The sequence below is a fragment of the Pholcus phalangioides genome, unplaced genomic scaffold (assembly GCF_987345545.1).
Source record: "Pholcus phalangioides strain wild (caught in Gottingen) unplaced genomic scaffold, Ppha-v1.0 ptg000013l_1, whole genome shotgun sequence".
NCBI classification, from domain to species: Eukaryota; Metazoa; Arthropoda; class Arachnida; order Araneae; family Pholcidae; genus Pholcus; species Pholcus phalangioides.
In genome coordinates, this window is record NW_028301606.1 from 8,172,926 (window position 1) to 8,187,061 (window position 14,136).

General features: G+C 37.8%; 1 protein-coding gene across 2 annotated transcripts in view; it reads right to left on the reverse strand.

Moving 5' to 3' along the window:
• Fhos (Formin homology 2 domain containing) overlaps positions 1–14,136 on the reverse strand; it is a 135,900-nt gene that overhangs the window by 79,106 nt on the left and 42,658 nt on the right. For both annotated transcript variants that reach the window (XM_089240658.1, XM_089240659.1), the window contains one exon: positions 5,292–5,419. In XM_089240658.1, coding sequence (XP_089096784.1) covers positions 5,292–5,419 — 128 coding nt within the window. The remainder of the gene's footprint in view (positions 1–5,291; positions 5,420–14,136) is intronic.

The window sequence follows — 14,136 nt, forward strand, 5'->3', positions numbered from 1 at the left end:
ACCAGCAATATCTAAAAATTTGAGGCGGATCATCGAAGAAACGTGACTTGATGTTCACGGAGTTGGAAGAAATTCTGAGATTTTCATGATAGATTCCTTGCTGAACGGGGGAAAGACCAAGACCAGCTAACCTTCCCCCTGAATGTTATCGGTCACTTCTTTACTGTGCACGTTGCAGCCATCCTCTTCGTCCATAAAAATTCAGAAAAATGTCTATATCCACGTGAGTAACAGACATGCAGCCAAGATTTGAGAAACGGACGCTTCGTACCAAAATTAATTTCAAAAACCTCAAGTTCAATTACATACATTTATGGAGTGTTTTAATTAAGTAAAAAATCTTCTCATCATGTTTTATATTCTTAATAGGATAAGGGAAAATATTCAATCCCGATGGAAGACGTAACAACGTTTCCTACTTTTGACACCTGGAATTTAGTACGTTATGGAAATTCAGCATAATTAATGAATCCTACGGGTTTGTAAATTTAATTATTGGAGAATCAAGTAATAATCAATTTATGCGTTCCTTTCAGGTTTGAAAAAAATGTTATATCTTCTTTTGAAAAATTTCGCATAAACAGGATTCAAAGCAAAATAATAATGAAAACAATTTTACCACCTATAAGGTTAGGGCCGCAACTAGGGGGGTGCAGGCGGGTTTGGTGCCCCGGGCGCTATACTAGAGGGGGCGCAAATTTCACTCTTTATTCTCTCCTTTAACATTATGAGGGGGCGCCAAAATGCATGCTTGCCCCGGCTGACCAAGCATCTAGTTACGGACCTGTGTAAGGTATTACCAACGGAAAACTATAGAAAGCAGTGGGTCTCTTAATCGTAGTTTTACCTACAAATGAAATTATCGTGACCGTGTGCTTCATCAATAATGATCACAACACTTCAAAAGGCAATCAACTTTAAGACAAGCAATGATTTTCGACTTCAGAATATTAAGAGGGGAATCAAACAAGTCTTCAAAGATGAAATTGTCAACAAATCTAAATCAATGACAAAGTTTTTAACATTATCTACTTCTAGTTTTAGTCTCTAAAAAAATCTACTTAGCTTAGTTTGTATTCTGATTACTTGTAAAATTCGTACTTGTTTTTTTAATCACATCACTAGCAACAGATTAGTGTGGAAGTGCGAGGTACTACTGTACTACTGTATCTCTCTCCATAAAGCAATCTGAAAGATTATCACGATATAATCTTTTCATTAATCTTAAAAATAATAAATCTATTTGATTAAAACCGCTTTCAAGTCTTCTGGTCTAAGTATAGTCAAAAGTCAAAATGATCAAACAGCCCGATTAAACCCAAGAAGTGCAACGGAAACATTTATTTTGAGATAAAGAATGCCAACTTATATATATATAGAACAGTCTATTTCTTGTGTGTTTGTTTGTCCCAAAACCTATTTCAGTGAGTCAATCAACTGGAGTACTCCTAACGGTTTTTTTTAAGTTAAAATTCATACGATGGTGGATTAAGAAAAGAATTCTGGTGCAGAAATCTTACACGATAGAAACTGCGCTAAAATTGTGCGGTGAGAACATCCTTAATGAGTAAACTCACTAAACTCAAGACGCACCTGAATGAGATGACGTCATTCACTAGGGTGGAAACCCCTGAGAAGCAATGCCTTAATAGGGGAACGGAAAAGGAAGAAGATTGTGTGCTATTAACCCACAATCAAAATCGTTGCAATCCTTGCAAGAAACAATAACTGTGATGACGTTTGATAGTGAGACATAACATCCGGGATTTCCTGTGACAGTCAATGGAAAGGCTATTTTTTTATATTTTAGCCTTGGCGCGTTCTGAGAGAGGAAGAATAAAATCCGACTTCTCTCTCTCTCTCACGAATCAGATTACACAGTCACATCTTTTTATTCCTGTCTTTCGTGAAAGAACTGAAATGACTCCAGCTGAAAGTGGGGATTATCAGCTGGAAAAAATTCCCAAGAGACCCAGGGGAAAGCAAACTTGTTATTACGGACATCCTTAACCTGTTGCTCACGAGCAGCACGCGATTCTCAACGACAATACAAAAGAATGCTCCATGAGGATCGGCATCCCCATAAAACACTCCATCCAAAGATTAGGGATTTAGCAAGGCCGGAACTAGAGGGGGCGGAGGGGGGGGGGAGTAACTGCCCCGGTAAAAAAATTTGGGGGGGGGGGCTGTGCAATATTAGGTGAACACCCATTAGGTGAATATTAGGTAAAACAAAGAACACCCATCATAAAATTGTCGAATTTTAAAGTTTTGTGTGTGTGTGTGTGTGGGGGGGGGGGGGGGCAAAAATCCTGGTTACGGCCCTGGATTCAGGTTTTGAGTGTGTATATCAGTTATATACGAAATACATTTCTCCGGTGTTCGGCATAGATGGGACTCAACTAGGTTACACGTGATGAAAACTCCGAGCTTTTTCTTTTTTGTTATATATATACACTGAAGAGCCAAAAAAACTGGTTCACCTGCCTAATATTGTGTACGTCCCCCGCGTGCACGCAGAAGTGCCGCAACACGACGTGGCATGGACTCGACTAATGTCTGAAGTAGTGCTGGAGGTAATTGACACCATGAATCCTACAGGGCTGTCCATAAATCCGTAGGAGTAAGAGGGGGTGGAGATCTCTTCTGAACAGCACGTTGCAAGGCATCCCAGATATGTTCAATAATGTTCATGTCTGGGGATTTTGGTGGCCAGCGGAAGTGTCTAAAATCAGAAGAGTGTTCCTGGAGCCACTTTGTAGCAATTCTGGACGTGTGGGGTGTCGCATTGTCCTGCTGAAATTGTCCAAGTCCGTCGGAATGCACAATGGACATGAATGGGTGCAGGTGGTCAGACAGGATGCTTACGTACCTGTCACCTGTCAGAGTCGTATCTAGACGTATCTGGGGTCCCATATCACGCCAACTGCGCACGCTCAATACCGTCACAGAGCCTCCACCAGCTTGAACAGTCCCCTGTTGACATGTATGGTCCATGGATTCATGAGGTTGTCTCCATACCCGTGTACACGTCCATCAGCTCGAAACAATTGGAACCGAGACTCGTCAGACCAGGCAACGTGTTTCCAGTCCTCAACAGTCCAATGTCGGTGTTGTCGGACCCACGCGAGGCGTAAAGCTTTGTGTCGTGCAGTCATCAAGGGTACACGAGTGGGCCTTCGGCTCCGAAAGCCCATATCGATGATGTTTCGTTGAATGGTTCGCACGCTGACACTTGTTGATGGCCCAGCATTGAAATCTGCAGCAATTTGCGGAAGGGTTGCACGTCTGTCACGTTTAATGATTCTCGTCAGTCCCGTTCTTGCATGATCTTTTTCCGGTCGATGTCGTAGATTTAATTTTTTTCCGGATTCCCGATATTCACGGTACACTCGTGAAATGGTCGTACGTGAAAATCCAAATTTCATCGCTACCTCGGAGATGCTATGTCCCATTTCTCGTGCACCGACTATAACACCACGTTCAAACTCACTTAAATCTCGATAACCTGCCATTGTAGCAGCACTAACCGATCTAACAACTATGCCAGACACTTGTTGTGTTATATAGTCGTTGCCGATCGCAGCGCCGTACTCTGATTGGTTCCATATCTCTTTATTTGCATACGCATGCCTGTACCAGTTTTTTTGGCTCTTCAGTTTATATTGGCTGTTCGTATTTCAACTATCCTCTACACAAAATTACCAAAAATGAAATTTTTGAAATTTTTACTCGAACAGAGACTACGATGAGGTAAGAAAAGATCAACTATAAGGTAGGATGCACACTGGTGCGATACTGCACGCGATACAGCACGCAACTCGACACGGATAAGTTTAAAAACCTGAAATTCAGGATTTTAACCAATCCGCGCCCAGTTGCGTGCTGCATCACTTGCAGTATCGGGCCAGTGTTGCCTAAGCATCAGTACCAAGTAGACAAAGATAGACGGAGAGAAAATGGTCTTTTCTTCTGTACTAGATTTATTTTGCTCGTTCGGATTGGATGAGGTATAGAAACGGATAATCCTATTCACTCCAGCTAACCAAGTCGACGCTTAAAATGTAGATGAAAAAATTGTGTCAGGTGGTTTGTAAATTTACACATTTTTATAAAAGCATAGCATTTAAATTCGGAATTACAATTTTGTATCATATTGTGGAGAATTGTGGGTTTTTTTTTTCTTTTAACGAACAGTTTTAGGAGGAAGTAATTCACTGCTTCTCAAGTTTTTCGGCGATATTTAAGCAGGAATTGACAAATCCCAAATACCAGGTCACCATGGCGATTATAAAATTGGTAGTACCAATCTGGTACTAGCATCTAAAATTGTCTTTTATTGCTAAATCAGAGTCTAAAAACAACACAAGATTTTCTGATTTCATAATGATGTATCTTTCAACATGAAAAGAGGTCATCAAGTCTCGGAAATGTCCGAAAAAAAATTATTTAGGACTGGTTTTTCTTGAGAAAAACTTCTTGGCCTCCCTGAAAAATTTGTCTGGCAATTTTTTCCCCTCGATTTCTTAAATCCTGTATTTGAGTACGAGTATATGCTTACAAGGGTGATAATAGACAAAAATTCACAGCGCAAAAGACACATCTTCCACCGGGCAAGTATCACGGTGCTCATTTAAATCAAGAGTCCTCGTGGATGAACGCATATGCATTTTCAAATTCGCAAAAAAAGAGGGGGAAGCATGTAGAAATAGATCTCTCATCATAAATGATCTTTAATAGTGAAATATATCCATTTTATTTGATTTTGTATATTTTGATATGCTGTCCTCAATGTTCTGCTACAAAATGGGAGTGCAAAAATGCTTGTTCAACAACAGGTCTGAGTGTACCGTAGTAATAGTGTGGATGTGCTTTCAATTCAGACAAGTTCGCAATTGGGCATCCGTACACAAAATTCTTGAAGTACCCCAAAATTCAAAAGGCGGTATGTGTAAAATGTGCAGCAGGGATAAAATCTCTTCTTTTCTTTTATGCTTTCGAGGTTGAGCTGGCCACTGAGGCGTAAAATATTTTGACTGCATAGGGCATAAGGACCTTAAACATTATTAGACTGGGTGTTATAATGTCTTGCATCACACCGTATTCTTGTAGATGCCCACGAAATAGGCACCGAAAAAATATCATCCTTATAAAAATTATCTCGGAAACTCACCACCACATGGTTCTGTAGTTGTGATAAGGCCCAACAAAGTATGCAAGCCAACTTTTCATAGCGTAGTTTTGGAATACACTAGAATGCTTTCACAATAAAGGTAATTATTATCGCTTACTTGTCATGAAAGCCTTCGAATTCTTCAGCTTGTTCATCGACAGTAGATTCGAGATCCAAGTAGCTACCATAGTCCCCTTCACCGCTACCGTTGTTGTACCGATACAGCTGTAGTGTACAGTCGTCCAACTATAAAGTCATATATTTTTAAATGAATAAAAATATAAACACAAAGATTAACACCAAAAATTTTTTGATACATCAGTAAGCAAGGATATCTATAGTCCCATATTTCACTCTGTATTAACTCAATTAAGTCTACTTTAACTCACTTGTGTTCTTACCGAATAAAAGGGTCTCGTGGATTGTATCGATTAAATTTTTACGAATTTTTTCCCGAAAATTCTGGAATTCGACGAGCTATAGGGAATTACTAGATATATTACGGTTATGCAGTGTTACTATACAAACCAAACATATATATAAAGACACACAGTAATTTATGTCACACATATTCACTCTTTTCCACTTACAGAGATGCGTTGTCTTCGGAGTAAAATGGTAGTAAATTGCCTTTGTGGCGATAGACCGGGGCCGTGTACCGTGTAAGTAATTCCCTTGGATGGATAAGTGAATATAGTTCATGAAAAAAAAGTATTCCTAAATCAAATGCAACTCGTGGTAAATTATGTTCTGGGTAAGGTCCGCAAAGCGGAATACTGTACGCGAAACGAATACTGCAAAACAAACTGGAAGAATTTTATGAATAGTGTAGAAAACACACAGTTATGGAAATTTTTACCGCAAAGCATTTCCAGTCAGCTGACGTTGCGGAACAATGAAAAAAATTCTGCTTTGTGGGGTTTCCTAATGTTCTGATCTGAAATTTTGATTGTATCGCGCAATGGTCAATACACTAAACGTATCCCATCATTAGCGTCCAATGAAAATGTAATTTTATACACCGGTTGTTATAGAAAATCATAATACACCACCCCAATTATGCAATATGAAGCACGTGCACCCACATATATCGCTACTTAATTGCAAATATGAAGTCAAAGGCCACAACAAGCAAATTGCCCAACGAGGTGGCAGTAAAAAAATATCAAAGAAAATGTCTACAACAAATATTAATGTCAATTATTTATAACTACAGCGACCCAAAATTAAAGATGTTATAACGAAAAAAGTTGAAAAACTTTGAAGAAACGTAATGGAAACTAATATCACATAGCGACAAGGATATAATTCGATTTCGGAAGATAATTGTACGGTTGCAGTATAAATTAGCAGTGAGATCTGACATGATTGACAGTTATATTGAATTTCATTCGTCCGCTTCTTTTTTCCCCTTTTTCTTCTCATAGAAACGACATACTATACATGGATAACCGCTAAAAAGAAAATAAGACGAAAAACAAAATTTGATTCATATTCATCCTTGCACTGTCATCCGATCGTTCATCCAAATATCGAATATTCCATCAGCACCAAACAAAAGAGAAGACTGTTGAAAATAATTGCTTCGGCCTCCATACAAGTTGCGGATGCAATTGCCGGGCTCACGATCATCATAACAGGAATCCTCTGTATTCGACTCAACGAGTTCTCCATCAGTGAAAAATAATATAATCCTTATTTCTACAATTCCAACTCCCTGCTTCGTTTTTTTTAAATGTCAGAACTGGTAAACGAGTTACCGAGTCAAAAATGTACGAAGAAAATGAAATCGATGACACGCAGTGAACTCAATTTGCGTTTGCTTCCGATGTTCAATTTTAAATTTTTTGATTTTCTCTTTTTTTTTAAAAAAATCTCTATACTTTATATAAGGGCATTTTTCCCCTGTCTCTGGTGAACAAAGGAATAAGTCTGAAAGTAGATGAGCAAAAAATAAAATAGGTTACACTGTGGGAGGATTGAAAACAGTAAGATAAAAAATTAGCATCAAAACGTGGGTAGAAAGAGATGAAAAAAGCTAAAAAAAAAGATAAAAGATGTTGACCTTTTCCTCCCTTCACTCATATTTTTTGCTATACCAGCCTTTCAAATAGTTCATAGTTTCGAACCAAGTATCACCGACAGCAAAAGAAAACTTTCATTAATCAATTCCTGCTCGCATTGTTCGTATACTCGACCACACCGTCCTTGCCGATGATCGGCTGATACGCACGGTCAGTGGCAACACCTGTTTCTTCCAGTACGTGCTCAGTCCACGCAACATCTCGGACATTTATGGAACATTTTCAGCTTGGAACAGCCTTTTCAAAATTGGCGATATCACTGCCACAGGGAATTAATGAGCGCCAAAACTTTGCCAATGGACTTATCCCGTTGCCGAGATCTCTTCCAGCCCAGCTTCGTGGCAGAGTCCGGAACACTTTGTTTTGAGTTTCAAAAAAAATTAATAAATAAAAATTGTATGAAGAGATGGTATTTTTTTCGGCCTGAAATATACTGAGAAATTGCAAGCATGTGAATGACCAAAAGAATGACCTAAAGCAGACATTTTCAACCTGTCACTCGCAAGCACCGCGGTGCTTTCTGAAGCATCAAGAGTGCTGAATGCTCGTGTCCGATTTCATGCTCGCGAACGCTTGTGATGCGCACTTCAATTAAACACCCTGTAAAATTTGTATTCAATGGATTTTTGTACTCGAGGATTACAATTATGCATATTTCAGGAATAAGTACGTCAAAGTGGCAGTAAGGGGTGCTTCTCATTTGATGATGGACATTGGCATGGCACAATGAAAAAAAGCGCTCGTAATTCGAGAAAGGTTGAGGAGTCCCCAATGAGGACTCCTAACCTAGAGCATGTGTAAACGTATAAATGATAAAAAGAATGATCCATAAAGCAAGGAATAATGTCAGCAAGTGACCTAACCAACCAAAACAGTGACCATAAAGCGTGTGCAAGTACGTGAGTGACCAAAACAGTGTGCAGGCATGTAAATGACAAAGCAATGTGTGTGAGCATGGGAGTAACTTACAGACACAAGTGTACTACTTGCAGGGATGAGGGAGAGCCAATTGGGTTATAGCGCAGGAATGACGAATTCGATGAAAGAGATTCAAGAAAACTAGACCAAAATGGGAGGAGGGCGGCAAAACCATAAATGCGCCTCTGTATACAATCTAATGTAAAATACTAAAAAAATACAACAATTTGATTTCCTCTGGCTACAGAATTTCGCCCGTAAGAAACAGCTCAATAGAAAAATGTGGACATGAACTTGAATGGACGACATCTCGGCATATAAGTATAGATATGTATATATGCATAATATATTTATGTCTTTCGCAATAATCTTTAGAAATATTCATAATCAAAAGTAAATGCATGCTTTCACCATGAGAATAGCTCGTGATTCTCTTTCGCATGCGTGCATCCAACAAAAAAAAAACAAAAAAAACGAGAGAGCTTTAATTGAAAAAGTTCACCATTTTTTCCAAGAAGGGCATTCCATCAACACAGAAGACATGCTTCTTATTACTAAAAGCAACGGAAGAAGGGGGGAATAAAAGAAGGAAAGATAGGCAAATAGCTAGTGGTGCCCTCTGGGGATTGTCTACAGGTAAAAGCGAAGGAAAAGAAATGGCAATTAGCAAAAGGACGTCTAGTCTTTTGTTTTGTTTTTCTCTTTGGCTTTTCCCCTTCACTTTCTTGATTCACTTTTTCTGTTCAGGTGAGGAACAGCGAAAACTAGATTTAAAGAATGAAAAAAAAGAGCAGACAAGAGGAGGAGAAAAAAAAAGTGTTTCTTCGTGCACTGGTTCATTGGAACAAGGCAACAGGTTGCTGAAGAGATGAAACAAGGCAAGAAGAGAGATTGGACATACCTCTTCCCACCCTCTTTTTTTTTTGTCTTTTCTGTACTTTAAAGTGATCTTGATATGCGAATTCCGAAACCACGTAACCGTGAACCACATGCATTACACATGTCAGTGTTGGAGAAATAAAGAAATCTCTTGAGGACATTGTAATGTAACAATCGTTGCACTTATTGTGTGCGAAAGATAATGGATAAAATGTGTTAGAAGAAACATGTGGTGCGTGTAAATACCATAGAAAAATAATTTTATTTCTCCTTTTTTTTAAATTGTTTCTTCAATCACAAATTCGTTTGTCAAAAATAACAGAAATTTTCGAAGTATAATTTTTCCGTTAGGTAATACGCAGTTCGACGAAAATCACAAAAAATAAATAAACAAAATAGAAAAAATCGTAACATAATCTGCACATCGCGTAATCCCTAAAACTTCATCGATTTAATATTTCAAGGACAGAGGAAAAATATCGGTGACATTATATCGTCCCCCCCTAATGCTAGAAGCACGAATGTGCCATGTCCTTGGAAAAAATAGAACGTGGGAAATAACATTTGAACATTTACTCTACCTATGCCATTCTACAGAAGTTATTTTCCTAAAATGTTTTGTAACGTGTTTCAGTAGGGACACACATTCACGTTTCAGGCAAAACTTAGATAGTAAAATAAGGTATCCAACCAGCTGGTTCAAAAAAGTGAAAATTTGCATATTCGTGTTTCTAGCATGAGGGGGAGAAACATAATAACAACAAAATAGAAGATAGATAAAGGCGGAACATCGCCGATGCAGCAAATAAACAAAATATGTAACTATATAATCAAAATTTCTATATTATTGCTACCATAATAGTCACAATTTTCCACCATTATTACACACACACACACTGAGATTTGATTAAAATCCTTACACGTAGATAACCCACTGATTATGCATGCTATGAAAGTTACGGTACTGCGTTGTATTCTTTCATTTAATGGCTTCAACATCTAAACATTTAAATTTTTGCTATGTGCACGGGGAAATAAGGCATACTATTTATTTTTTATCATTTTGGACGGAACTCGAAAGAAAGTGAAATTTAATTAGACAGGTAAACACGAGTTCGACATAATGAATTTTTTGCCTTAATAAAGGGTTCTTAAGTAGGCTCTGGCATTTTCTGTCATAAAGAATGAGGTATCGTTGATCTTATCTTAACAAGAGCTATCCGTAAGTACTCATTTGTTTGTGACGTAGATGAATTTTAATTGAAGTTTAATTTTACAAGCATTTTAATTGAAGTTTAATTTTACAAGAATTTTAATTGAATTAATATTTTTCCAAAATCTCACTTAAATTTTTTAGGATTAGTTAGTGTTTCGTCCATAGAATTTAATTTTAGAATGTAAGAGAAGATTTAACAAAAATTGAAAAGCTATCTTTTAAAAATCGTTACATTTTTACTGGACACAGTTCACATGATACAAAGCGGAGCAGAATAGGCCGAGCGCTGTTTTTCTTGACCTTCTCGTAAACAGTGTTCAAAGGGGTGCTTCCCCACAATGGTTCATGCATACGCTGCACTTGGACTGGTAAAGAAACTATGTTTTCATGTCACACGATTTTTGGTTCAGGGCCTCTACTGCAGCACCTCACAACACAGCGAGTGGAATAAAAAAGGCAGGGATGTGTCGCCAGTGGTGTAGATGGTAGCATGCTTGCCCGGTTTGCAATTGCAAGAGGGACTGGGTTCGTGTCTTGGCGGAGAGACAGATGAATTTTCCTTTTTTTTCAGCTCCGCATAATATCGAGAAAATATGTTTCCTTGGTCTCCATAAATCGTTCTGAATAAAGTTAAGATCCGACGCAAAGATGCGTTCAGGTCAAAAAATCTACTGTGAAAAAATAATTTCTGCAATGATTGAAACGCGTTTTCGTATCGTAGAAAGCAAAAGCACAAAGGCTGTGTTTCAAAACATAAACTCAAGGGAAAGGAAACGTCTATGACTCAGATGCTCGGTCTTAATCCACCTGAACGTATTGAACAACAGCAGTGACAACACAGAAGCTGTTGGTACACGTTCGGCGAAGTACACCTTGGCTAGATGGAGACGCTGCGAGGAGAAGAAAGTCTTTTTAAACGACATGAAAAGCATACAAAAAAGAAAAAGGTGGGTGTATCATGACGACGACAAGTCGGGGTCGAGGAATGAGGTCAGGGTTCCCTGTTTGGGCTCTCAACTGAAATTTTATCTCTTGTCACCGATGCCAAAAAAATGAAAAAAAAAAACTGGACCTGTCATTAAAAACGCACAGAAACGTCGATATAATGAAAACTACTTTTTTAGACAAACAATGTCGCCCCGATAATGAATCGTAATACGAAAAGAAATAGAAATAGGTGGTCACGATCATGTGATTTGTTTTTTGTTGATTTTTTTTTTTCATTTCTACAGGTGCAAGAACGTGATCAGACCCATACTCGGTCTCACAACGAGAAAATTATTAGCACAAAACCTTCGGTGTTGACAATCGAATACATATGCGCATACATACGGTTGGAATCTTTGAACTGACTGAGAAAAGTCAAATTCTTCACGCGCTAGTGACTAGGCTTTCCGGTTGAACACAGACTGAATCTCATTCCTTTGGTCAGAAAAGAGTAATCGATCAAGAAAACGCATCATGCTAATATGCATGTCTCGAATAGTTCCTTGTCGCAAACAAAACGAACAAAGCCAGAAACAGGAAGAAAGCTCTCAATGGCAATTCCAGTGAGATCTCTGCTGTACAAAAACAGTGTGTGTACAAAACAAATCAAGTTCACTTTCAGTCGTGCGAACGAGAAAACTGACTCCACTCTTTTTTTCTTTTTAAGGCAAATAATGCAGACACAGAGACTTCACATAAGCGTTATAACGTGTTAAAAAAGATTTTGTTCATTTCTGCTGCACCCCAGTTATTTAAAAAAAAACGAGGGCTAATTCCACAGAACTTACAATTGTTAACTTCGAGCTGCTGTTTCCACTCGAATTTCAAGGTAATTTAGGTTATCTAGTAGCCCCCCACCCCCCCATAGTAGATTTTCCTTTCACTTCCTTACTAACGGGCAATCCGACTGACTCGATCGGAAAAATGGAACGGTGTCAGTTCCACTAAGGGTATTGAAAGGAAGCTTTTGAGAGTCATTCAAGACACCGTAAAATGTGTCTTCAACGTCTCTGCATGAAGTAATAAGTTCAAGATCTTTGATGGCACATTCTAAGGTTTTATGAGTACGTGAAGATGTCTACTCCTGAGGTAGACTTCAAATTGAGATCTGTCAAAGTTGGTGCGCTTTTTTTAAACAACGTGAAATTTATCTTGGAATTTTTTTTCTACAGCGCTATCCATTTTTTTCAATTTAAGATGAATTTGAAATATTGAAAGTAGCGTAAAAAGTTTTTTGGTGAATTTGCTATTCTTTTCCTTGTGATGAAAAATGACCCTTGAACCTTGATTTCACTTTTTTCAAGCACTTTTATGCATATACACCAATCACCATACTTCACTTATACACCATAATGCAACTCTCTTCTCCACGACTTTTGGAAAACATGATCTAACGTTTGTGCCCTCAGGCCGACTCGTTAGGAGTCTGTCAAAGAAGTTTAAAGTTTCCTCTAACAATAACAGTGTTTGTTTATTTCACCTGTTTTAGATCAGAATACCCACTGCAAACACAACTGAGCAAAGATGCACATACACATGCATAAAATATGTATATTTTTCTAAAATAAACGTAAAATAAACATTATTTATTTTTCCATTAATTTTTGAATCGTTTCAAAATTAATAAAGACATATCCTGGTGCGTTTTTCAAGAGCTCACTCTATCTTCTCCACTAAAAGGGGGGAGCCCACTGAAAATATATTATTCTTGACTGAAGTGGAATTATACTGTGAATCACTGTATACGAATAAAAGATCTTTCAGACAAAAAAGATGTGATAGCATAATTTTTATGACATCCAGGAGGAACATGTGTAAAGGAATCAGACTCTTGCTCAAATTGCCTCTATGCCGTAAGGTTTCAGAGAACATATCTACAGGAAAAGAAAGGCTTGATCTCTTGTATATGTTTACATTAGAGGAACAGGAACGTAAGTGTCGGGAGATATGGTCGAAATGTTTAAAACTTTCAACGGAATAAACGGGATGGACAATGATTGAGTTATGGACCAAGCAACTGATGCACCATCAATCAACTGCTTCGACAAGGAGACACCAGTACCGTTTAGTAAAAGACAATTCCAGTTTGAGGTGTTGCATGATTTTTCTCTAAAGGGCTGTTAATAAATGGAATAGCTTACCTCCAGCGGTCGTGAATTCTAACGCAATTGACACGTTTAAAAAGGAGTATGATACATAGTGCGATAAATCGAGAAGTTATCCATACTTAGAATACGACAACCATAATCTTTTTTATGGGCAACATTATATAATGTTAATTATTAGGTTTTTTTCCTTTCGTGATAGTCTATTCGTTTTATACTGGATTGCTGCATTTTGGTAACAAGAATATTTTTTATGGGCATATTTTTTTCAGCCACCTCGATGGGCAATTTGCTTGTTGTGGCCTTTGTGTTTTTATTTGTACAATTACATCAATCAGTACTCGACAAACAAATTTCAACTTCAAAATTAGCTAAAATTTTTCTACAGAACGAAATATGTACGCAAATCAATACCAACGTAAATTCGAAAATTTCAAAATTTGTTTTTAACACATACCCTGAATATCACTTCTTTCATAACGGCAAGATATTTTCAAACAACAACAGACTTCAACAACTAATAAACATAGACTGACTTTTTTTTTCCGTTCGAAAAATTAGAGCAAGATTTCCTCAGACCTAACATAAACAACTCAGTGACCGGCATTGCTGCATAACAAGGGGGGATATCGCAGGTGCTTCACATTTAGTGTAAATAATAGAACCGACTGTTAAGCAAATTTTTAAAAACAAAATAAAAAGATGGCAAGGTCGGTATGGAAATAAATATTTGAACAGACAAACACACAAGATAGTTAGTTAGTCAAGTCGGCT